This window comes from Hyla sarda, unplaced genomic scaffold (assembly GCF_029499605.1).
Source record: "Hyla sarda isolate aHylSar1 unplaced genomic scaffold, aHylSar1.hap1 scaffold_2494, whole genome shotgun sequence".
In the NCBI taxonomy this organism is placed as follows: Eukaryota; Metazoa; Chordata; class Amphibia; order Anura; family Hylidae; genus Hyla; species Hyla sarda.
In genome coordinates, this window is record NW_026609181.1 from 15,001 (window position 1) to 38,925 (window position 23,925).

The 23,925-nt window shown below is 47.6% G+C and overlaps 1 protein-coding gene across 1 annotated transcript in view; it reads left to right on the forward strand.

Moving 5' to 3' along the window:
* LOC130323501 (uncharacterized) overlaps positions 1-17,645 on the forward strand; it is a gene marked incomplete at both ends in the record, with an annotated part of 18,840 nt that extends 1,195 nt beyond the window's left edge. Inside the window, 4 exons of the mRNA XM_056553144.1 lie at positions 10,357-10,449; positions 10,688-10,880; positions 14,082-14,176; positions 17,502-17,645. Of these exons, the coding sequence (XP_056409119.1) occupies positions 10,357-10,449; positions 10,688-10,880; positions 14,082-14,176; positions 17,502-17,645 (525 nt within the window). The remainder of the gene's footprint in view (positions 1-10,356; positions 10,450-10,687; positions 10,881-14,081; positions 14,177-17,501) is intronic.
* Positions 17,646-23,925: the final 6,280 nt, after the last annotated feature.

Consider the following 23,925-nt stretch of genomic DNA (forward strand, 5'->3'; position numbering starts at 1 on the left):
GGTCGTATCCACTAGCAACGGCTCACCTCTCTGGCTGCTGAAGATAGGCGCGGTACAAGGGAGTAGGCAGAAGCAAGGTCGGACGTAGCAGAAGGTCGGGGCAGGCAGCAAGGATCGTAGTCAGGGGCAACGGCAGAAGGTCTGGAAACACAGGCAAGGAACACACAAGGAACGCTTTCACTGGCACTAAGGCAACAAGATCCGGCAAGGGAGTGCAAGGGAAGTGAGGTAATATAGGAAAGTGCACAGGTGAAAACCCTAATTGGAACCACTGCGCCAATCAGCGGCGCAGTGGCCCTTTAAATCGCAGAGACCCGGCGCGCGCGCGCGCGCCCTAGGGAGCGGGGCCGCGCGCGCCGGGACAGAACAGACGGGGAGCGAGTCAGGTAGGGGAGCCGGGGTGCGCATCGCGAGCGGGCGCTACCCGCATCGCGAATCGCATCCCGGCTGGCAGCAGGATCGCAGCGCCCCGGGTCAGAGGACGTGACCGGAGCGCTGCAGCGGAGGGAGTGAAGCGAGCGCTCCGGGGAGGAGCGGGGACCCGGAGCGCTCGGCGTAACAGTACCCCCCCCCTTGGGTCTCCCCCTCTTCTTGGAGCCTGAGAACCTGAGGAGCAGACTTTTGTCTAGGATGTTGTCCTCAGGTTCCCAGGATCTCTCTTCAGGACCACAACCCTCCCAGTCTACTAAAAAAAAATTTTTCCCTCTGACCTTTTTGGCAGCCAAAATTTCCTTGACCGAGAAGACGTCCGAGGAGCCGGAAACAGGAGTGGGAGGAACAGATTTGGGAGAAAAACGGTTGAGGATGAGTGGTTTGAGAAGAGAGACGTGAAAGGCATTAGGGATACGAAGAGAAGGAGGAAGAAGAAGTTTATAAGAGACAGGATTAATTTGACACAAAATTTTGAAAGGACCAAGATAGCGTGGTCCCAACTTGTAGCTAGGGACACGGAAGCGGACATATTTAGCGGAGAGCCATACCTTGTCTCCAGGGGAAAAAACGGGGGGAGCTCTTCTTTTCTTATCCGCGAACCTCTTCATGCGTGAAGAAGCCTGTAAGAGAGAATTTTGGGTCTCTCTCCATATAATGGAAAGGTCACGAGAAATTTCATCCACAGCGGGCAGACCAGAGGGCAAGGGGGTAGGGAGGGGGGGAAGAGGGTGACGGCCGTACACCACGAAAAATGGGGATTTGGAGGAAGATTCAGAGACCCTGAAGTTATACGAAAATTCGGCCCATGGAAGGAGATCTGCCCAGTCATCCTGGCGGGAGGAAACAAAATGTCGCAAATAATCACCCAGGATCTGGTTAATTCTTTCTACTTGTCCATTGGACTGGGGATGATATGCAGAGGAAAAATTTAATTTAATCTTGAGTTGTTTACAGAGAGCCCTCCAGAATTTAGACACGAATTGGACCCCTCTATCCGAGACAATCTGCGTAGGCAACCCGTGAAGACGAAAAATGTGTACAAAAAATTGTTTAGCCAACTGAGGCGCAGAAGGAAGACCAGGAAGAGGGATGAAATGTGCCATTTTGGAGAATCGATCAACGACCACCCAAATAACGGTGTTGCCACGGGAAGGGGGTAAATCAGTAATAAAATCCATACCAATCAGAGACCAAGGCTGTTCGGGGACAGGCAGAGGATGAAGAAAACCAGCGGGCTTCTGGCGAGGAGTCTTATCCCTGTTACGCCGAGCGCTCCGGGTCCCCGTTCCTCCCCGGAGCGCTCGCCTCATCCCCGTTGCTGCAGCGCCCCGGTCAGATCCACTGACCGGGTGCGCTGCGGTCCCGCCTCCTGCCGGGGTGCGATTCGCGATGCGGGTGGCGCCCGCTCGCGATGCGCACCCCGGTCCCCGTGCCTGACTCGCTCTCCGTCGGTCCTGTCCCGGCGCGCGCGGCCCCGCTCCCTAGGGCGCGCGCGCGCCGGGTCTCTGCAATTTAAAGGGCCAGTGCACCAATGTTGGTGCCTGGCCCAATCTTCCAATTACCAATTAGTGTGATCACCTGTGCACTTCCCTATATTACCTCACTTCCCCTGCACTCCCTTGCCGGATCTTGTTGCCTCAGTGCCTAGTGAAAGCGTTCCCTTGTCTGTTCCTAGCCCGTGTTCCTGACCTCCTGCCGTTGCCCCTGACTACGATCCTTGCTGCCTGCCTCGACCTTCTGCTACGTCCGACCTTGCTTCTGCCTACTCCCTTGTACCTCGCCTTTCTTCAGCATCATCAGCATCTTCAGCAGCCAGAGAGGTGAGCCGTTGCTAGTGGTTACGACCTGGTCACTACCGCCGCAGCAAGACCATCCCGCTTTGCGGCGGGCTCTGGTGAAAACCTGTAGTGGCTTAGAACCGGTCCACTAGCGCGGTCCTCGCCAATCCCTCTCTGGCACAGAGGATCCACCTCCTGCCAGCCGGCATCGTGACAGTAGATCCGGCCATGGATCCCGCTGAAGTTCCTCTGCCAGTTGTCGCTGACCTCCCTACGCTGGTCGCCCAGCAAGCTCGTCAGATCGCCCAGCAGTCGCAACAGATAGCGCAACGAGATCAACAGCTGGCATACTTGACCTCCGAGGCACTGCGTATTCAGTCACAGATACAGCAGCTGCAGCCGCAGATACAGCAACAGCTACAGCTGCAACTACCTTCTCCGCCGCCGGCTCCTGCAACTCCTCCGCAGCAACCGGCCGTTCCTAACCCCTGCTTGTCCCTGCCGGACAAATTTGGCGGAAAGATCGCCCAACGAGATCAACAGCTGGCATACTTGATCTCCGAGACACAGCGTCTTCACTCACAGTTACAGCAGCTGCTGCCGCAGATACAGCAACTTCAGTCACAGCAGCTGCTGCCGCAGATACAGCAACTTCAGTCACAGCTACAGCTGCAACAACCATCTCCTCCGCCGGCTCCTGCAACTCCTCCGCAGCAACCGGCCGTTCCTAACCCCTGCTTGTCCCTGCCGGACAAGTTTGATGGGGACCGCAATGATTCTGCCACAGCCACAGTCCAGTCCTTCTTCGCTGAGGTCCGTGGTGTCTTCGAGGAGCCTGCCCGAGCTTCTTCTGCCGAGATTGCCCTGCTGAACCTGGAACAGGGTGTTTCTTCCATTGGCGAGTACGCCATTCAGTTCCGTGCTCTTGCTTACGAGTTGTCCTGGAATAGTGAGGTTCTCTGCGCGACCTTTAAAAAAGGCCTATCCAGCAACATTAAAGATGTTCTGGCCGCACGAGAGACTCCTGCTGACCTACATGAACTCATTCATCTTGCCACTCGCATTGACATGCGTTCTTCCGGATGGCGTCTGGAGCTCCGCCTGGATATGGACTTTGTTCGCACGAAGCGTTTTTTCTCCCCGGCTCCTCTCTCCTCTGGTCCTCTGCAATCCGTTCCTGTGCTTCCCGCCGCGGAGGCTATGCAAGTTGACCGGTCTCGCTTGACACCTCAAGAGAGGACACGACGCCGCATGGAGAATCTTTGCCTGTACTATGCCAGTACCGAACACTTCCTGAAGGATTGTCCTATCCGTCCTCCCCGCCTGGAAAGACGTACGCTGACTCCGCACAAAGGTGACACAGTTCTTGATGTCAACTCTGCTTCTCCACGCCTTACTGTGTCTGTGCGGATATCTGCCTCTACCTTCTCCTTCTCTACTATGGTCCCCTTGGATTCCGGATCTGCAGGAAAAATTTTTTTGGCCTCTCTTATCAACAGGTTCTACGTCCCTGTGACCAGTCTCGCCAGACCCCTCTACATCTATTGTATTAACAATAAAAGATTGGACTGTCTCATGCGTTTCCGCACAGAACCCCTCCTAATGTGCATCGGACCTCTTCACGGAAAAATTGACTTTTTTTTCCTCAGGTTCTTTGGCCCCAAGAAGAGGGGGAGACCCAAGGGGGGGGGTACTGTTACGCCGAGCGCTCCGGGTCCCCGTTCCTCCCCGGAGCGCTCGCCTCATCCCCGTTGCTGCAGCGCCCCGGTCAGATCCACTGACCGGGTGCGCTGCGGTCCCGCCTCCTGCCGGGGTGCGATTCGCGATGCGGGTGGCGCCCGCTCGCGATGCGCACCCCGGTCCCCGTGCCTGACTCGCTCTCCGTCGGTCCTGTCCCGGCGCGCGCGGCCCCGCTCCCTAGGGCGCGCGCGCGCCGGGTCTCTGCAATTTAAAGGGCCAGTGCACCAATGTTGGTGCCTGGCCCAATCTTCCAATTACCAATTAGTGTGATCACCTGTGCACTTCCCTATATTACCTCACTTCCCCTGCACTCCCTTGCCGGATCTTGTTGCCTCAGTGCCTAGTGAAAGCGTTCCCTTGTCTGTTCCTAGCCCGTGTTCCTGACCTCCTGCCGTTGCCCCTGACTACGATCCTTGCTGCCTGCCTCGACCTTCTGCTACGTCCGACCTTGCTTCTGCCTACTCCCTTGTACCTCGCCTTTCTTCAGCATCATCAGCATCTTCAGCAGCCAGAGAGGTGAGCCGTTGCTAGTGGTTACGACCTGGTCACTACCGCCGCAGCAAGACCATCCCGCTTTGCGGCGGGCTCTGGTGAAAACCTGTAGTGGCTTAGAACCGGTCCACTAGCGCGGTCCTCGCCAATCCCTCTCTGGCACAGAGGATCCACCTCCTGCCAGCCGGCATCGTGACAATCCCGGGCACAGATAGTGCAGGCTCGCACAAAGTCCCCAACATCCGTCTCCAGAGTCGGCCACCAATAGAAGCGGGAGATGAGTTGCACAGATTTCTTGATGCCCGCATGACCTGCGAGATGGGAGGAGTGACCCCATTTGAGGATTCCGAGGCGTTGGCGTGGAGAAACAAAGGTCTTTCCTGGAGGAGTCTGCCTGATGGAGGCAGGAGAAGTGGAGATCAGGCAGTCAGGTGGAATGATGTGTTGCGGAGGGAGATCAACTTCTGAGGCATCCGAGGAACGAGAGAGAGCATCGGCCCTAATGTTCTTATCGGCAGGACGAAAGTGAATCTCAAAATTAAATCGGGCAAAGAACAGAGACCACCGGGCCTGGCGAGGATTCAGCCGTTGGGCCGACTGGAGGTAGGAGAGGTTCTTGTGGTCGGTGTAGATAATAACAGGAAATCTTGATCCCTCCAGCAGATGCCTCCATTCCTCAAGTGCTAATTTAATGGCTAGAAGCTCTCGATCCCCGATGGAGTAGTTCCTCTCCGCTGGAGAGAAGGTCCTAGAGAAAAAACCACAAGTGACAGCATGCCCGGAAGGATTTTTTTGTAGAAGAACAGCTCCAGCTCCTACTGAGGAGGCATCAACCTCCAATAGGAAGGGTTTGGAAGGGTCAGGTCTGGAGAGCACGGGAGCCGAAGAAAAGGCAGACTTGAGTCGTTTAAAGGAGTCTTCTGCTTGAGGAGGCCAGGACTTGGGATCAGCATTTTTCTTGGTTAAAGCCACGATAGGAGCCACAATGGTAGAAAAATGTGGAATAAATTGCCTGTAATAATTGGCGAACCCCAAAAAGCGTTGGATAGCACGGAGTCCGGAGGGGCGTGGCCAATTTAAGACGGCAGAGAGTTTGTCTGGATCCATCTGTAGTCCCTGGCCAGAGACCAAATATCCTAGAAAAGGAAGAGATTGGCATTCAAACAGACATTTCTCAATTTTGGCATAGAGTTGGTTGTCACGAAGTCTCTGAAGAACCATACGGACATGCTGGCGGTGTTCTTCTAGATTGGCAGAAAAAATTAGGATATCGTCCAGATATACCACAACACAGGAGTATAACAGATCACGAAAAATTTCATTGACAAAGTCTTGGAAGACGGCAGGGGCATTGCACAGTCCAAAGGGCATGACCAGATACTCAAAGTGTCCATCTCTGGTGTTAAATGCCGTTTTCCACTCGTCCCCCTCTCTGATGCGGATGAGGTTATAGGCGCCTCTTAAGTCCAATTTAGTGAAGATGTGGGCACCTTGGAGGCGATCAAAGAGTTCAGAGATGAGGGGTAAGGGGTAGCGGTTCTTAACCGTGATTTTATTAAGACCGCGGTAGTCAATGCAAGGACGTAGGGAGCCATCTTTTTTGGACACAAAGAAAAATCCGGCTCCGGCAGGAGAGGAGGATTTACGGATAAAGCCCTTTTTTAGATTCTCCTGGACGTATTCGGACATGGCAAGAGTCTCTGGGGCAGAGAGAGGATAAATTCTGCCCCGGGGTGGAGTAGTACCCGGGAGGAGGTCGATAGGGCAATCATAAGGCCTGTGAGGAGGTAGAGTCTCAGCTTGTTTTTTGCAGAAAACATCCGCGAAGTCCATATAGGCCTTAGGGAGACCGGTTACTGGAGGAACCACAGAGTTACGGCAAGGGTTACTGGGAACCGGTTTTAGACAGTTCTTGGAACAAGAGGACCCCCAACTCTTGATCTCCCCAGTGGACCAATCCAGGGTTGGGGAATGAAGTTGAAGCCAGGGAAGTCCAAGGAGAATCTCCGAGGTGCAATTGGGGAGGACCAAAAGTTCAATCCTCTCATGATGAGATCCGATGCTCATAAGAAGGGGCTCCGTGCGGAAACGTATGGTACAGTCCAATCTTTCATTATTTACACAATTGATGTAGAGGGGTCTGGCGAGACTGGTCACTGGGATGTTGAACCTGTTGACGAGAGAGGCCAAAATAAAATTTCCTGCAGATCCAGAGTCCAAGAAGGCCACTGTAGAGAAGGAGAAGGCAGAGGCAGACATCCGCACAGGCACAGTAAGACGTGGAGAAGCAGAGTAGACATCAAGGACTGTCTCACCTTTGTGCGGAGTCAGCGTACGTCTTTCCAGGCGGGGAGGACGGATAGGACAATCCCTCAGGAAGTGTTCGGTACTAGCACAGTACAGGCAGAGATTCTCCATACGGCGTCGTGTCCTCTCTTGAGGTGTCAGGCGAGACCGGTCGACCTGCATAGCCTCCACGGCGGGAGGCACAGGAACAGATTGCAGGGGACCAGAGGAGAGAGGAGCCGAGGAGACGAAACGCCTCGTGCGAACAGAGTCCATATCTTGGCGGAGTTCCTGACGCCTTTCAGAAAAACGCATGTCAATGCGAGTGGCTAGGTGAATAAGTTCATGTAGATTAGCAGGAATTTCTCGTGCGGCCAGAACATCTTTAATGTTGCTGGATAGGCCTTTTTTGAAGGTCGCGCAGAGGGCCTCATTATTCCAGGACAATTCTGAAGCAAGTGTACGGAATTGTACGGCATACTCGCCAACGGAAGAATTACCCTGGACCAGGTTCAACAGGGCAGTCTCAGCAGAAGAGGCTCGGGCAGGTTCCTCAAAGACACTTCGGATTTCCGAGAAGAAGGAGTGTACAGAGGCAGTGACGGGGTCATTGCGGTCCCAGAGCGGTGTGGCCCATGACAGGGCTTTTCCGGACAGAAGACTGACTACGAAAGCCACCTTAGACCTTTCAGTGGGAAACAGGTCCGACATCATCTCCAGATGCAGGGAACATTGGGAAAGAAAGCCACGGCAAAACTTAGAGTCCCCATCAAATTTATCCGGCAAGGATAAGCGTATCCCAGGAGCGGCCACTCGCTGCGGAGGAGGTGCAGGAGCTGGCGGAGGAGATGACTGCTGAAGCTGTGGTAGCAACTGTTGTAGCATAACGGTCAGTTGAGACAGCTGTTGGCCTTGTTGCGCTATCTGTTGTGACTGCTGGGCGACCACCGTGGTGAGGTCAGCGACAACTGGCAGAGGAACTTCAGCGGGATCCATGGCCGGATCTACTGTCACGATGCCGGCTGGCAGGTAGTGGACCCTCTGTGCCAGAGAGGGATTGGCGTGGACCGTGCTAGTGGACCGGTTCTAAGCCACTACTGGTTTTCACCAGAGCCCGCCGCAAAGCGGGATGGTCTTGCTGCGGCGGTAGTGACCAGGTCGTATCCACTAGCAACGGCTCACCTCTCTGGCTGCTGAAGATAGGCGCGGTACAAGGGAGTAGGCAGAAGCAAGGTCGGACGTAGCAGAAGGTCGGGGCAGGCAGCAAGGATCGTAGTCAGGGGCAACGGCAGAAGGTCTGGAAACACAGGCAAGGAACACACAAGGAACGCTTTCACTGGCACTAAGGCAACAAGATCCGGCAAGGGAGTGCAAGGGAAGTGAGGTAATATAGGAAAGTGCACAGGTGAAAACCCTAATTGGAACCACTGCGCCAATCAGCGGCGCAGTGGCCCTTTAAATCGCAGAGACCCGGCGCGCGCGCGCCCTAGGGAGCGGGGCCGCGCGCGCCGGGACAGAACAGACGGGGAGCGAGTCAGGTAGGGGAGCCGGGGTGCGCATCGCGAGCGGGCGCTACCCGCATCGCGAATCGCATCCCGGCTGGCAGCAGGATCGCAGCGCCCCGGGTCAGAGGACGTGACCGGAGCGCTGCAGCGGAGGGAGTGAAGCGAGCGCTCCGGGGAGGAGCGGGGACCCGGAGCGCTCGGCGTAACAATAACTACTATAATACTGCTCCTATATACAAGAATATAACAACTATAATACTGCTCCTATATACAAGAATATAACTACTATAATACTGCTCCTATATACAAGAATATAACTACTATAATACTGCTCCTATATACACAAGAATATAACTACTATAATACTGTTCCTATATACAAGAATATAACTACTATAATACTGGTCCTATATACAAGAATATAACTACTATAATACTGCCCCTATATACAAGAATATAACTACTATAATACTGTTCCTATATACAAGAATATAACTACTATAATACTGGTCCTATATACAAGAATATAACTACTATAATACTGCTCCTATATACAAGAATATAACTACGATAATACTGCTCCTATATACAAGAATATAACTACTATAATACTGCCATCTATATCCAAGAATATAACTACTATAATACTCCTCCTATATACAAGAATATAACTACTATAATACTGCCTCCTATATACAAGAATATAACTACTATAATACTGCTCCTATATACAAGAATATAACTACTATAATACCGCTCCTATATACAAGAATATAACTACTATAATACTCCTCCTATATACAAGAATATATCTACTATAATACTGCTCCTATACACAAGAATATAACTACTATAATACTGCTCCTATATACTAGAATATAACTACTATAATACTGCTCCTATATACAAGAATATATCTACTATAATACTGCTCCTATACACAAGAATATAACTACTATAATACTGCCTCCTATATACAAGAATATAACTACTATAATACTGCTCCTATATACAAGAATATAACTACTATAATACCGCTCCTATATACAAGAATATAACTACTATAATACTCCTCCTATATACAAGAATATATCTACTATAATACTGCTCCTATACACAAGAATATAACTACTATAATACTGCTCCTATATACTAGAATATAACTACTATAATACTGCTCCTATATACAAGAATATATCTACTATAATACTGCTCCTATACACAAGAATATAACTACTATAATACTGCCTCCTATATACAAGAATATAACTACTATAATACTGCTCCTATATACAAGAATATAACTACTATAATACTGCTCCTATATACAAGAATATAACTACTATAATACTGCCTCCTATATACAAGAATATAACTACTATAATACTGCTCCTATATACAAGAATATAACTACTATAATACTGCTCCTATATACAAGAATATAACTACTATAATACTGCCTCCTATATACAAGAATATAACTACTATAATACTGCTCCTATATACAAGAATATAACTACTATAATACTGCTCCTATATACAAGAATATAACTACTATAATACTGCTCCTATATACAAGAATATAACTACTATAATACTGCTCCTATATACAAGAATATAACTACTATAATACTGCTCCTATATACAAGAATATAACTACTATAATACTGCTCCTATATACAAGAATATAACTACTATAATACTGCCTCCTATATACAAGAATATAACTACTATAATACTGCTCATATATACAAGAATATAACTACTATAATACTGCTCCTATATACAATATAACTACTATAATACTGCTCCTATATACAAGAATATAACAACTATAATACTGCTCCTATATACAAGAATATAACTACTATAATACTGCTCCTATATACAAGAATATAACTACTATAATACTGCTCCTATATACAAGAATATAACTACTATAATACTGCTCCTATATACAATATAACTACTATAATACTGCTCCTATATACAAGAATATAACTACTATAATACTGCCTCCTATATACAAGAATATAACTACTATAATACTGCCATCTATATACTAGAATATAACTATGTACTTTTATAGGTATTGCCTGTAATCTGTGGTCTGTGCTCCTGCAGGTGGTCCGCACTCGGGGGAGGGGGATATCCTGTATTATTTCGGCTGTCAGCTCTTCGGTCCAGATCGGTTCCTTCATCTTCGGAGAGCAGGAGGTAGAGCATTCAGTCTCAGTAATTACATAAAGCATTTTGGTGATTTTTTGGGTTGTTACTGTGACTTGTAGTAGTGACATGTGAAGATGATGGGGTCGGTATTAGTCTTAGGGCCCTGGGCCCCCGATGCAGAATTGTCATTATAGAGAAGTCATTTGTATATCATATTACATGCAGGATAATGGCGCCCTCAGTGGCCGGTGATCTCCTCATGACTCTTGTTCTTCTGCACTGTCAGGCGGTATTTGAGCAGGTCGCTCCGGAGGAAGATATGCTGCTGATGCTGCGGTTCTATCATTGGCCTGGTGGCAGCACAGCCTGGGCCCCCTGGCAGTACCGGAAGAGTCTGCAGCCGCTGCTGGCCACCGAGGAGTGGGCTGTGGCCTGGACCGTGCTTAGACTCACCAGATCAGCCCAGGACTCAGGAAAAGGTATCACACATGATAGGCTTAGATACACCAAAACATCCACTGTATCACACATAATAGGCTTAGATACACCAAGCGCCACACTGTATTACACATGATGAGCTTGGCAGCTCAGCATGCAATTGTAATGTCTGTTTATCTGTATTTTATTTTTTTTTGCTTTGGGTCCTGTTCAGACATTGGGTTGTGTCTGAACAGTTTCTTTTGTTAATTCTCCCTGGGATGGGAAGAGTTAACCTTCCTGACTTCAGCACTTGGAGTATATATATATGCCCACTTCAGCTGTTCTTTGCTGGTAAGTAGACCTGTACTCTGGCCATGTTGGCATCTTGTTAACTTTGCCTCTGTGCACATATCCTGAGTTGTGACCATGGTTACCTGTCCTGTGTGATACAGTTTATAGATTTTATCCTGCTTTGTTTTAGTACATTTGTCAGGTTTTAGTATTCTTGTATGCTCGTTCTGCATTTGCTTTGTGTTGCCTTCACACTGTGCGTTTTGTCAGTCCTGTTTTGACCTTGTTTGATCCCGGATCTCCTAGGATAGAATCCTGTTCTGAGCCTTGTTCTATTCCGTCTATCTAGGAGTGAGTGAGTCTTGTGTATGTTCCAGTGTTTGCTTGTATTTAGGATTTTTGTTTCCTCCTAGGCCAGTATCCTGATCACTCGGTGGAGAGTGCTTGCTAGCTAGGAGTCTATTTGGCTTTATGATGATTGGAGGTCTAGTGTGTTCCTTGTTCTGAGTCCAGTGTGAACAGTGCTCTATATTTCCTGACCCGTTTAGTGTTCTGACATTCAGTTAACCTGTTCATCCCCTGCACCTCCTGGTTTTGTCTGCTGTAAACTTATCCTCATATCCAGTCTTGTTCATATTATCATATTGGTTTATGAACTGTATGTTAGTATGCTATATCCTGCCTTGTTTGTATTTATATATCTGTTTGTTAGTTATTGTATTCCCGTTATGTTCCTGACTTTTTCCCTGACTTTGTACAGTTGTTTGTTTTGTTGACTTTGATGCCCATACACTTTAGCGCAAGGAAGGGACCAGCTCCAAGTTGTTGATCTGTCATTTAGGGCATATGGGCAAATAGGTAGGGAGAGTGGTTTATAGGGACAGCGTAGGGCCTGCCCCACATTCATGACAGCAACATCACACATGGTAGGATTAGATACAGGCGCTTAGCATATGGTATCACATATCACAGGATTCGATACTGCAGTTAGGCAGACAGTATCACACATGAAAGGTTTAGATACAATGGTTCAGCTGGTTAGATTCAGATATACACTGCTCAAAAAATAAGTAAAGTGAACACATAAACAACACAATGTGACTCCAAGTCACTGACACTTGTGTGAGATCCCACTGTCCACTCAGGAAGAACACTGATTGACAATCAATTTCACATGGAACAGACAACACGTGGAAATTATAGACAAATAACAAGACACCCCCAATAAAGGAGTGGTTCTACAAGGGGTGACCACAGACCACTTCTCAGTTCCTATGCTTCCTGGCTGATGTTTTGGTCACTTTTGAATGCTGGCTGTGCTTTCACTCTAGTGGTAGCATGAGAAGGAGTCTACAACCCACACAAGTGGCTCAGGTAGTGCAGCTCATCCAGGATGGCACATCAATGCGAGCTGTGGCAAGAAGGTTTGCTGTGTCTGTCAGCGTAGTGTCCAGAGCATGGAGGCGCTACCAGGAGACAGGCCAGTATATCAGGAGACGTGGAGGAGGCCAACAACCCAGCAGCAGGACCGCTACCTTCGCCTTTGTGCAAGGAGGTGCACAGCCAGAGCCTGATGGCTATGGACTGGCCCGCCTGTTCCCCAGACCTGAATCCGATTGAGCACATCTGGGATGTCTCGCTCCATCCACCACAGACTGTCCAGGAGTTGGCGGATGCTTTAGTCCAGGTCTGGGAGGATATCCTTCAGGAGACCATCCTCCACCTCATCAGGACCATGCCCAGGCGTTGTAGGGAGGTCAGATGGGCACGTGGAGGCCACACACACTACTGAGCCTCATTGGGACTTGTATTAAGGACATTACATAAAGTTGGATCAGCCTGTAGTGGGGTTTTCCTCTGTGATTTTGAGGGTGACTCCATATCCAGACCTCCAGGGGTTGATGATTTCCATTGATAATTTTTGGTGATTTTGTTGTCAGCGAATTCAACTATGTAAAGACGAAAGGATTTCATACGATTAGTTCACTCAGATCTACGATGTGTTATCTTAGTGTTGACTTTATTTTTTTTTTGAGCAGTGTATTAGTAGCTTAGACACATGATCAGCAGCATAATATAAAACTATATAGACTTAGATACAGCTGCTCAGCACATAGTATCAAACATGGCAGGATAAAATACAGTAGCTCAGCAGACAGTATCTCACCATCATAGGGTTAGATACTTCTGCAGACAGTATCACACCATCATAGGGTTAGATACTTCTGCAGACAGTATAATACTTGATACTTAAAGGGGTACTCCGGTGGAAAACTTTTTTTTTTTTTTTTAAATCAACTGGTGCCAGAAAGTTAAACAGATTTGTAAATTATTTCTATTAAAAAAATCTTAATCCTTCCAGTACTTATTAGCTGCTGAATACTACATAGCAAGTTCTTTTCTTTTTTGAACACAGAGCTCTCTGCTGACATCACGAGCACAGTGCTCTCTGCTGACTTATTTGTCCATTTTATGAACTGTCCAGAGTAGGAGAAAATCCACATAGCAAACATATGCTGCTCTGGACAGTTCCTAAAATGGACAAATAAGTCAGCAGAGAGCACTGTGGTCGTGATGTCAGCAGAGAGCTCTGTGTTCCAAAAAGAAAATAATTTGCTATGTAGTATTCAGCAGCTAATAAGTACTGGAAGGATTAAGATTTTTTAATAGAAGTAATTTACAAAACTGTTTAACTTTCTGATAAAAAAAAAAAAGTTTTCCACCAAGAATACCCCTTTAATCTTAGTTCAGCAGAAGTATCACACAGGATAGCATTAGATACAGCAGCTTAACAGCCAATATTACATATGATAGGGTTAGATACATCTGCAGACACTATTATACCGGATATTCTTAGATACACAGCTCAGCAGCAGTATCACACATAATGGGATCAGATACATCGGGGACACAATCATTATCAGTCTGGATTGTCCTGATTGCTGATCTTTGACTCTCACCATCTGCAGGTTCTGGCGGCCGCCATATTGAATGGAACACAGGACCCCACGATCTGCCCCTCTACCACAGTCCGCCGCCCCCCGTGCTCCAGCTTTCTGCTCTTGTGAGTTTCATTGGTAACAAGATGGATGTATAGAAATCTGATGTCATATTCTGCTCCGTCTCCTACAATACCATGAGCAAAATTCAGTGCATTAAAGGGTCCAGGCTGTGAGGTGTTAATGGAATACTATGTGCTAAAAGAGCAGTGCTGCGCTGTAAAGCATGAGCAAGAGCACCCGTCTGAGGCTCTGATGAGACAAGAGGTGGATCTCTGACTCCAATAGACAAGAGGTGGATCTCTGAGCTCACACTACAATAGACAAGAGGTGGATCTCTGACTCCAATAGACAAGAGGTGGATCTCTGACCTCACACTCCAATAGACAAGAGGTGGATCTCTGACCTCACACTCCAATAGACAAGAGGTGGATCTCTGACCTCAGACTCCAATAGACAAGAGGCGGATCTCTGACTCCAATAGACAAGAGGTGGATCTCTGACCTCACAATCCAATAGACAAGAGGTAGATCTCTGACCTCACACTCCAATAGACAAGAGGTGGATCTCTGACCTCACACTCCAATAGACAAGAGGTGGATCTCTGACCTCACACTCCAATAGACAAGAGGTGGATCTCTGACCTCAGACTCCAATAGACAAGAGGTGGATCTCTGACCTCAGACTCCAATAGACAAGAGGTAGATCTCTGACCCCAGACTCCAATACACAAGAGGTGGATCTCTGACCTCACACTCCAATAGACAAGAGGTGGATCTCTGACCTCAGACTCCAATAGACAAGAGGTAGATCTCTGACCTCACACTCCAATACACAAGAGGTGGATCTCTGACTCCAATAGACAAGAGGTGGATCTCTGACCTCAGACTAATAGACAAGAGGTGGATCTCTGACCTCAGACTCCAATAGACAAGAGGTAGATCTCTGACCTCAGACTCCAATAGACAAGAGGTAGATCTCTGACCTCACACTCCAATAGACAAGAGGTGGATCTCTGACCTCACACTCCAATAGACAAGAGGTGGATCTCTGACCTCACACTCCAATAGACAAGAGGTGGATCTCTGACCTCACACTCCAATAGACAAGAGGTGGATCTCTGACCTCACACTCCAATAGACAAGAGGTGGATCTCTGACCTCAGACTCCAATAGACAAGAGGTGGATCTCTGACCTCACACTCCAATAGACAAGAGGTGGATCTCTGACCTCACACTACAATAGACAAGAGGTGGATCTCTGACCTCACACTCCCAATAGACAAGAGGTGGATCTCTGACCTCACACTCCAATAGACAAGAGGTGGATCTCTGACCTCAGACTCCAATAGACAAGAGGTGAATCTCTGACCTCAGACTCCAATAGACAAGAGGTGGATCTCTGACCCCAGACTCCAATAGACAAGAGGTGGATCTCTGACCTCACACTCCAATAGACAAGAGGTGGATCTCTGACTTCAGACTCCAATAGACAAGAGGTGGATCTCTGACCTCAGACTCCAATAGACAAGAGATGGATCTCTGACCTCACACTCCAATAGACAAGAGGTAGATCTCTGACCTCACACTCCAATACACAAGAGGTGGATCTCTGACTCCAATAGACAAGAGGTGGATCTCTGACTCCAATAGACAAGAGGTGGATCTCTGACCTCACACTCCAATAGACAAGAGGTGGATCTCTGACCTCAGACTCCAATAGACAAGAGGTGGATCTCTGACCTCAGACTCCAATAGACAAGAGGTGGATCTCTGACCTCACACTCCCAATAGACAAGAGATGGATCTCTGACCTCAGACTCCAATAGACAAGAGGTGGATCTCTGACCTCAGACTCCAATACACAAGAGGTGGATCTCTGACCTCAGACTCCAATACACAAGAGGTGGATCTCTGACCTCAGACTCCCAATAGACAAGAGGTGGATCTCTGACCACAGACTCCAATAGACAAGAGGTGGATCTCTGACTCCAATAGACAAGAGGTGGATCTCTGACCTCAGACTCCAATAGACAAGAGGTGAATCTCTGACCTCAGACTCCAATAGACAAGAGGTAGATCTCTGACCTCAGACTCCAATAGACAAGAAGTGAATCTCTGACCTCAGACTCCAATAGACAAGAGATGGATCTCTGACCTCACACTCCAATAGACAAGAGGTGGATCTCTGACCTCAGACTCCAATAGACAAGAGGTGGATCTCTGACCTCAGACTCCAATAGACAAGAGGTGGATCTCTGACTCCAATAGACAAGAGGTGGATCTCTGACCTCACACTCCAATAGACAAGAGGTGGATCTCTGACCTTAGACTCCCAATAGACAAGAGGTGGATCTCTGACTTCACACTCCAATAGACAAGAGGTGGATCTCTGACCTTAGACTCCCAATATTCAAGAGGTGGATCTCTGACCTCAGACTCCCAATAGACAAGAGGTGGATCTCTGACCTCAGACTCCCAATAGACAAGAGGTGGATCTCTGACCTAAGACTCCAATAGACAAGAGGTGGATCTCTGACCTCAGACTCCCAATAGACAAGAGGTGGATCTCTGACCTCACACTCCAATAGACAAGAGGTAGATCTCTGACCTCACACTCCCAATAGACAAGAGGTGGATCTCTGACCTCAGACTCCCAATAGACAAGAGGTGGATCTCTGACCTCACACTCCAATAGACAAGAGGTGGATCTCTGACCTCACACTCCAATAGACAAGAGGTGGATCTCTGACCTCAGACTCCCAATAGACAAGAGGTGGATCTCTGACCTCAGACTCCCAATAGACAAGAGGTAGATCTCTGACCTCACACTCCCAATAGACAAGAGGTGGATCTCTGACCTCAGACTCCCAATAGACAAGAGGTAGATCTCTGACCTCACACTCCCAATAGACAAGAGGTGGATCTCTGACCTCAGACTCCCAATAGACAAGAGGTGGATCTCTGACCTCACACTCCAATAGACAAGAGGTGGATCTCTGACCTCAGACTCCAATAGACAAGAGGTGGATCTCTGACCTCACACTCCAATAGACAAGAGGCGGCTCTGTGACCTCAGACTCCCAATAGACAAGAGGTGGATCTCTGACTCCAATAGGCAAGAGGTGGATCTCTGACTCCAATAGACAAGAGGTAGATCTCTGACCTCACACTCCAATAGACAAGAGGCGGCTCTGTGACCTCAGACTCCCAATAGACAAGAGGTGGATCTCTGACTCCAATAGACAAGAGGTGGATCTCTGACTCCAATAGACAATGCAGCTGAGCCGGAGTCACTGATCATCACTGTACGTCCTCCTTTTATGGCTCAGCCCTTGCGGTGTAGTTTATGGCGTCACACCTCATTCCTCTTTACATTCTTCCTGCTCAGAGGCCGGACAGCTATGGAGAGATGTTTGAACCGTACGGTGGCGCCAGACTGCAGCTTTACATGTTCAGCGCAACACGGCCGGAGTTCCCTTTTCCTGTAGAATCTCCAGCCACAGACAACAATGGTGACAGCGTCCTCCCAGAGGTGACATCACTCCTCCTATATCCCCCACCCTGTATAGAGTGTAAGCTCCTATGGTCAGGACTCCTCCTCCTCCTGTATCTCCTCTTATTCCTTATAGAGTGTAAGCTCCTATGGTCAGGACTCTTACTCCTCCTCCTCCTGTGTCTCCTCTTATTCCTTATAGAGTGTAAGCTCCTATGGTCAGGACTCTTACTCCTCCTCCTCCTGTATCTCCTCTTATTCCTTATAGAGTGTAAGCTCCTATAGTCAGGACTCTTACTCCTCCTCCTGTATCTCCTCTTATTCCTTATAGAGTGTAAGCTCCTATGGTCAGGACTCTTACTCCTCCTCCTCCTGTATCTCCTCGTATTCCTTATAGAGTGTAAGCTCCTATGGTCAGGACTCTTACTCCTCCTCCTCCTGTATCTCCTCTTATTCCTTATAGAGTGTAAGCTCCTATGGTCAGGACTCATACTCCTCCTCCTCCTGTATCTCCTCTTATTCCTTATAGAGTGTAAGCTCCTATGGTCAGGACTCTTACTCCTCCTCCTCCTGTATCTCCTCTTATTCCTTATAGAGTGTAAGCTCCTATGGTCAGGACTCTTACTCCTCCTCCTGTATCTCCTCTTATTCCTTATAGAGTGTAAGCTCCTATGGTCAGGACTCTTACTCCTCCTGTATCTCCTCTTATTCCTTATAGAGTGTAAGCTCCTATGGTCAGGACTCTTACTCCTCCTCCTCCTGTATCTCCTCTTACTCCTTATAGAGTGTAAGCTCCTATGGTCAGGACTCTTACTCCTCCTCCTGTATCTCCTCTTATTCCTTATAGAGTGTAAGCTCCTATGGTCAGGACTCTTACTCCTCCTCCTGTATCTCCTCTTATTCCTTATAGAGTGTAAGCTCCTATGGTCAGGACTCTTACTCCTCCTCCTGTATCTCCTCTTATTCCTTATAGAGTGTAAGCTCCTATGGTCAGGACTCTTACTCCTCCTCCTGTATCTCCTCTTATTCCTTATAGAGTGTAAGCTCCTATGGTCAGGACTCTTACTCCTCCTCCTCCTCCTGTATCTCCTCTTATTCCTTATAGAGTGTAAGCTCCTATGGTCAGGACTCTTACTCCTCCTCCTGTATCTCCTCTTATTCCTTATAGAGGGTAAGCTCCTATGGTCAGGACTCTTACTCCTCCTCCTCCTCTATCTCCTCTTATTCCTTATAGAGTGTAAGCTCCTATGGTCAGGACTCTTACTCCTCCTCCTCCTGTATCTCCTCTTATTCCTTATAGAGTGTAAGCTCCTATAGTCAGGACTCTTACTCCTCCTCCTGTATCTCCTCTTATTCCTTATAGAGTGTAAGCTCCTATGGTCAGGACTCTTACTCCTCCTCCTGTATCTCCTCTTATTCCTTATAGAGTGTAAGCTCCTATGGTCAGGACTCTTACTCCTCCTCCTCCTGTATCTCCTCTTATTCCTTATAGAGTGTAAGCTCCTATGGTCAGGACTCTTACTCCTCCTCCTCCTGTATCTCCTCTTATTCCCTATAGAGTGTAAGCTCCTATGGTCAGGACTCTTACTCCTCCTCCTGTATCTCCTCTTATTCCTTATAGAGCGTAAGCTCCTATGGTCAGGACTCTTACTCCTCCTCTTGTATCTCCTCTTATTCCTTATAGAGTGTAAGCTCCTATGGTCAGGACTCTTACTCCTCCTCCTCCTGTATCTCCTCTTATTCCTTATAGAGTGTAAGCTCCTATGGTCAGGACTCTTACTCCTCCTCCTCCTGTATCTCCTCTTATTCCTTATAGAGTGTAAGCTCCTATGGTCAGGACTCTTACTCCTCCTCCTGTATCTCCTCTTATTCCTTATAGAGTGTAAGCTCCTATGGTCAGGACTCTTACTCCTCCTCCTCCTGTATCTCCTCTTACTCCTTATAGAGTGTAAGCTCCTATGGTCAGGACTCTTACTCCTCCTCCTGTATCTCCTCTTATTCCTTATAGAGTGTAAGCTCCTATGGTCAGGACTCTTACTCCTCCTCCTGTATCTCCTCTTATTCCTTATAGAGTGTAAGCTCCTATGGTCAGGACTCTTACTCCTCCTCCTCCTGTATCTCCTCTTACTCCTTATAGAGTGTAAGCTCCTATGGTCAGGACTCTTACTCCTCCTCCTGTATCTCCTCTTATTCCTTATAGAGTGTAAGCTCCTATGGTCAGGACTCTTACTCCTCCTCCTCCTCCTGTATCTCCTCTTATTCCTTATAGAGTGTAAGCTCCTATGGTCAGGACTCCTCCTCCTCCTCCTGTATCTTCTCTTATTCCTTATAGAGTGTAAGCTCCTATGGTCAGGACTCTTACTCCTCCTCCTGTATTTCCTCTTACTCCTTATAGAGTGTAAGCTCCTATGGTCAGGACTCTTACTCCTCCTCCTCCTGTATCTCCTCTTATTCCTTATAGAGTGTAAGCTCCTATGGTCAGGACTCTTACTCCTCCTCCTGTATCTCCTCTTATTCCTTATAGAGTGTAAGCTCCTATGGTCAGGACTCATACTCCTCCTCCTGTATATCCTCTTATTCCTTATAGAGTGTAAGCTCCTATGGTCAGGACTCATACTCCTCCTCCTCCTCCTCCTGTATCTCCTCTTATTCCTTATAGAGTGTAAGCTCCTATGGTCAGGACTCTTACTCCTCCTCCTCCTGTATCTCCTCTTATTCCTTATAGAGTGTAAGCTCCTATGGTCAGGACTCTTACTCCTCCTCCTCCTGTATCTCCTCTTATTCCTTATAGAGTGTAAGCTCCTATGGTCAGGACTCTTACTCCTCCTCCTCCTGTATCTCCTCTTATTCCTTATAGAGTGTAAGCTCCTATGGTCAGGACTCTTACTCCTCCTCCTGTATCTCCTCTTATTCCTTATAGAGTGTAAGCTCCTATGGTCAGGACTCTTACTCCTCCTCCTGTATCTCCTCTTATTCCTTATAGAGTGTAAGCTCCTATGGTCAGGACTCTTACTCCTCCTCCTCCTGTATCTCCTCTTATTCCTTATAGAGTGTAAGCTCCTATGGTCAGGACTCTTACTCCTCCTCTTGTATCTCCTCTTATTCCTTATAGAGTGTAAGCTCCTATGGTCAGGACTCTTACTCCTCCTCCTGTATCTCCTCGTATTCCTTATAGAGTGTAAGCTCCTATGGTCAGGACTCTTACTCCTCCTCCTCCTGTATCTCCTCTTACTCCTTATAGAGTGTAAGCTCCTATGGTCAGGACTCTTACTCCTCCTCCTCCTGTATCTCCTCTTATTCCTTATAGAGTGTAAGCTCCTATGGTCAGGACTCTTACTCCTCCTCCTGTATCTCCTCTTATTCCTTATAGAGTGTAAACTCCTATGGTCAGGACTCTTACTCCTCCTCCTGTATCTCCTCTTATTCCTTATAGAGTGTAAGCTCCTATGGTCAGGACTCTTACTCCTCCTCCTGTATCTCCTCTTATTCCATATAGAGTGTAAGCTCCTATGGTCAGGACTCTTACTCCTCCTCCTCCTGTATCTCCTCTTACTCCTTATAGAGTGTAAGCTCCTATGGTCAGGACTCTTCCTCCTCCTCCTCCTGTATCTCCTCTTATTCCTTATAGAGTGTAAGCTCCTATGGTCAGGACTCATACTCCTCCTCCTGTATCTCCTCTTATTCCTTATAGAGTGTAAGCTCCTATGGTCAGGACTCATACTCCTCCTCCTCCTCCTCCTGTATCTCCTCTTATTCCTTATAGAGTGTAAGCTCCTATGGTCAGGACTCTTCCTCCTCCTCCTCCTGTATCTCCTCTTATTCCTTATAGAGTGTAAGCTCCTATGGTCAGGACTCTTCCTCCTCCTCCTCCTGTATCTCCTCTTATTCCTTATAGAGTGTAAGCTCCTATGGTCAGGACTCATACTCCTCCTCCTCCTCCTCCTCCTGTATCTCCTCTTATTCCTTATAGAGTGTAAGCTCCTATGGTCAGGACTCTTACTCCTCCTCCTCCTGTATCTCCTCTTATTCCTTATAGAGTGTAAGCTCCTATGGTCAGGACTCTTACCCCTCCTCCTCTTGTATCTCCTCTTATTCCTTATAGAGTGTAAGCTCCTATGGTCAGGACTCTTACTCCTCCTCTTGTATCTCCTCTTATTCCTTATAGAGTGTAAGCTCCTATGGTCAGGACTCATACTCCTCCTCCTCCTCCTCCTCCTGTATCTCCTCTTATTCCTTATAGAGTGTAAGCTCCTATGGTCAGGACTCTTACTCCTCCTCCTCCTGTATCTCCTCTTATTCCTTATAGAGTGTAAGCTCCTATGGTCAGGACTCTTACTCCTCCTCCTCCTGTATCTCCTCTTATTCCTTATAGAGTGTAAGCTCCTATGGTCAGGACTCTTACTCCTCCTCCTGTATCTCCTCTTATTCCTTATAGAGTGTAAGCTCCTATGGTCAGGACTCTTACTCCTCCTCCTGTATCTCCTCTTACTCCTTATAGAGTGTAAGCTCCTATGGTCAGGACTCTTACTCCTCCTCCTGTATCTCCTCTTATTCCTTATAGAGTGTAAGCTCCTATGGTCAGGACTCTTACTCCTCCTCCTCCTGTATCTCCTCTTATTCCTTATAGAGTGTAAGCTCCTATGGTCAGGACTCATACTCCTCCTCCTCCTCCTCCTGTATCTCCTCTTATTCCTTATAGAGTGTAAGCTCCTATGGTCAGGACTCTTACTCCTCCTCTTGTATCTCCTCTTATTCCTTATAGAGTGTAAGCTCCTATGGTCAGGACTCTTACTCCTCCTCCTCCTGTATCTCCTCTTATTCCTTATAGAGTGTAAGCTCCTATGGTCAGGACTCCTCCTCCTCCTCCTCCTGTATCTCCTCTTATTCCTTATAGAGTGTAAGCTCCTATGGTCAGGACTCTTACTCCTCCTCCTCCTGTATCTCCTCTTATTCCTTATAGAGTGTAAGCTCCTATGGTCAGGACTCTTACTCCTCCTCCTGTATCTCCTCTTATTCCTTATAGAGTGTAAGCTCCTATGGTCAGGACTCATACTCCTCCTCCTGTATATCCTCTTATTCCTTATAGAGTGTAAGCTCCTATGGTCAGGACTCATACTCCTCCTCCTCCTCCTCCTGTATCTCCTCTTATTCCTTATAGAGTGTAAGCTCCTATGGTCAGGACTCTTACTCCTCCTCCTCCTGTATCTCCTCTTATTCCTTATAGAGTGTAAGCTCCTATGGTCAGGACTCTTACTCCTCCTCCTCCTGTATCTCCTCTTATTCCTTATAGAGTGTAAGCTCCTATGGTCAGGACTCTTACTCCTCCTCCTCCTGTATCTCCTCTTATTCCTTATAGAGTGTAAGCTCCTATGGTCAGGACTCTTACTCCTCCTCCTGTATCTCCTCTTATTCCTTATAGAGTGTAAGCTCCTATGGTCAGGACTCTTACTCCTCCTCCTCCTGTATCTCCTCTTATTCCTTATAGAGTGTAAGCTCCTATGGTCAGGACTCTTACTCCTCCTCCTGTATCTCCTCTTATTCCTTATAGAGTGTAAGCTCCTATGGTCAGGACTCTTACTCCTCCTCCTGTATCTCCTCTTATTCCTTATAGAGTGTAAGCTCCTATGGTCAGGACTCTTACTCCTCCTCCTCCTGTATCTCCTCTTATTCCTTATAGAGTGTAAGCTCCTATGGTCAGGACTCTTACTCCTCCTCTTGTATCTCCTCTTATTCCTTATAGAGTGTAAGCTCCTATGGTCAGGACTCTTACTCCTCCTCCTGTATCTCCTCGTATTCCTTATAGAGTGTAAGCTCCTATGGTCAGGACTCTTACTCCTCCTCCTCCTGTATCTCCTCTTATTCCTTATAGAGTGTAAACTCCTATGGTCAGGACTCTTACTCCTCCTCCTGTATCTCCTCTTATTCCTTATAGAGTGTAAGCTCCTATGGTCAGGACTCTTACTCTTCCTCCTCCTGTATCTCCTCTTATTCCTTATAGAGTGTAAGCTCCTATGGTCAGGACTCTTACTCCTCCTCCTCCTGTATCTCCTCTTATTCCTTATAGAGTGTAAGCTCCTATGGTCAGGACTCCTCCTCCTCCTCCTGTATCTTCTCTTATTCCTTGTAGAGTATAAGCTCCTATGGTCAGGACTCTTACTCCTCCTCCTGTATTTCCTCTTACTCCTTATAGAGTGTAAGCTCCTATGGTCAGGACTCTTTCCATCCTCCTCTCCTGTATCCCTCTATTCTTAGAGTGTTCCTTTTCCTTATAGAGTGTAAGCTCCTATGGTCAGGACTCATACTCCTCCTCCTCCATGTA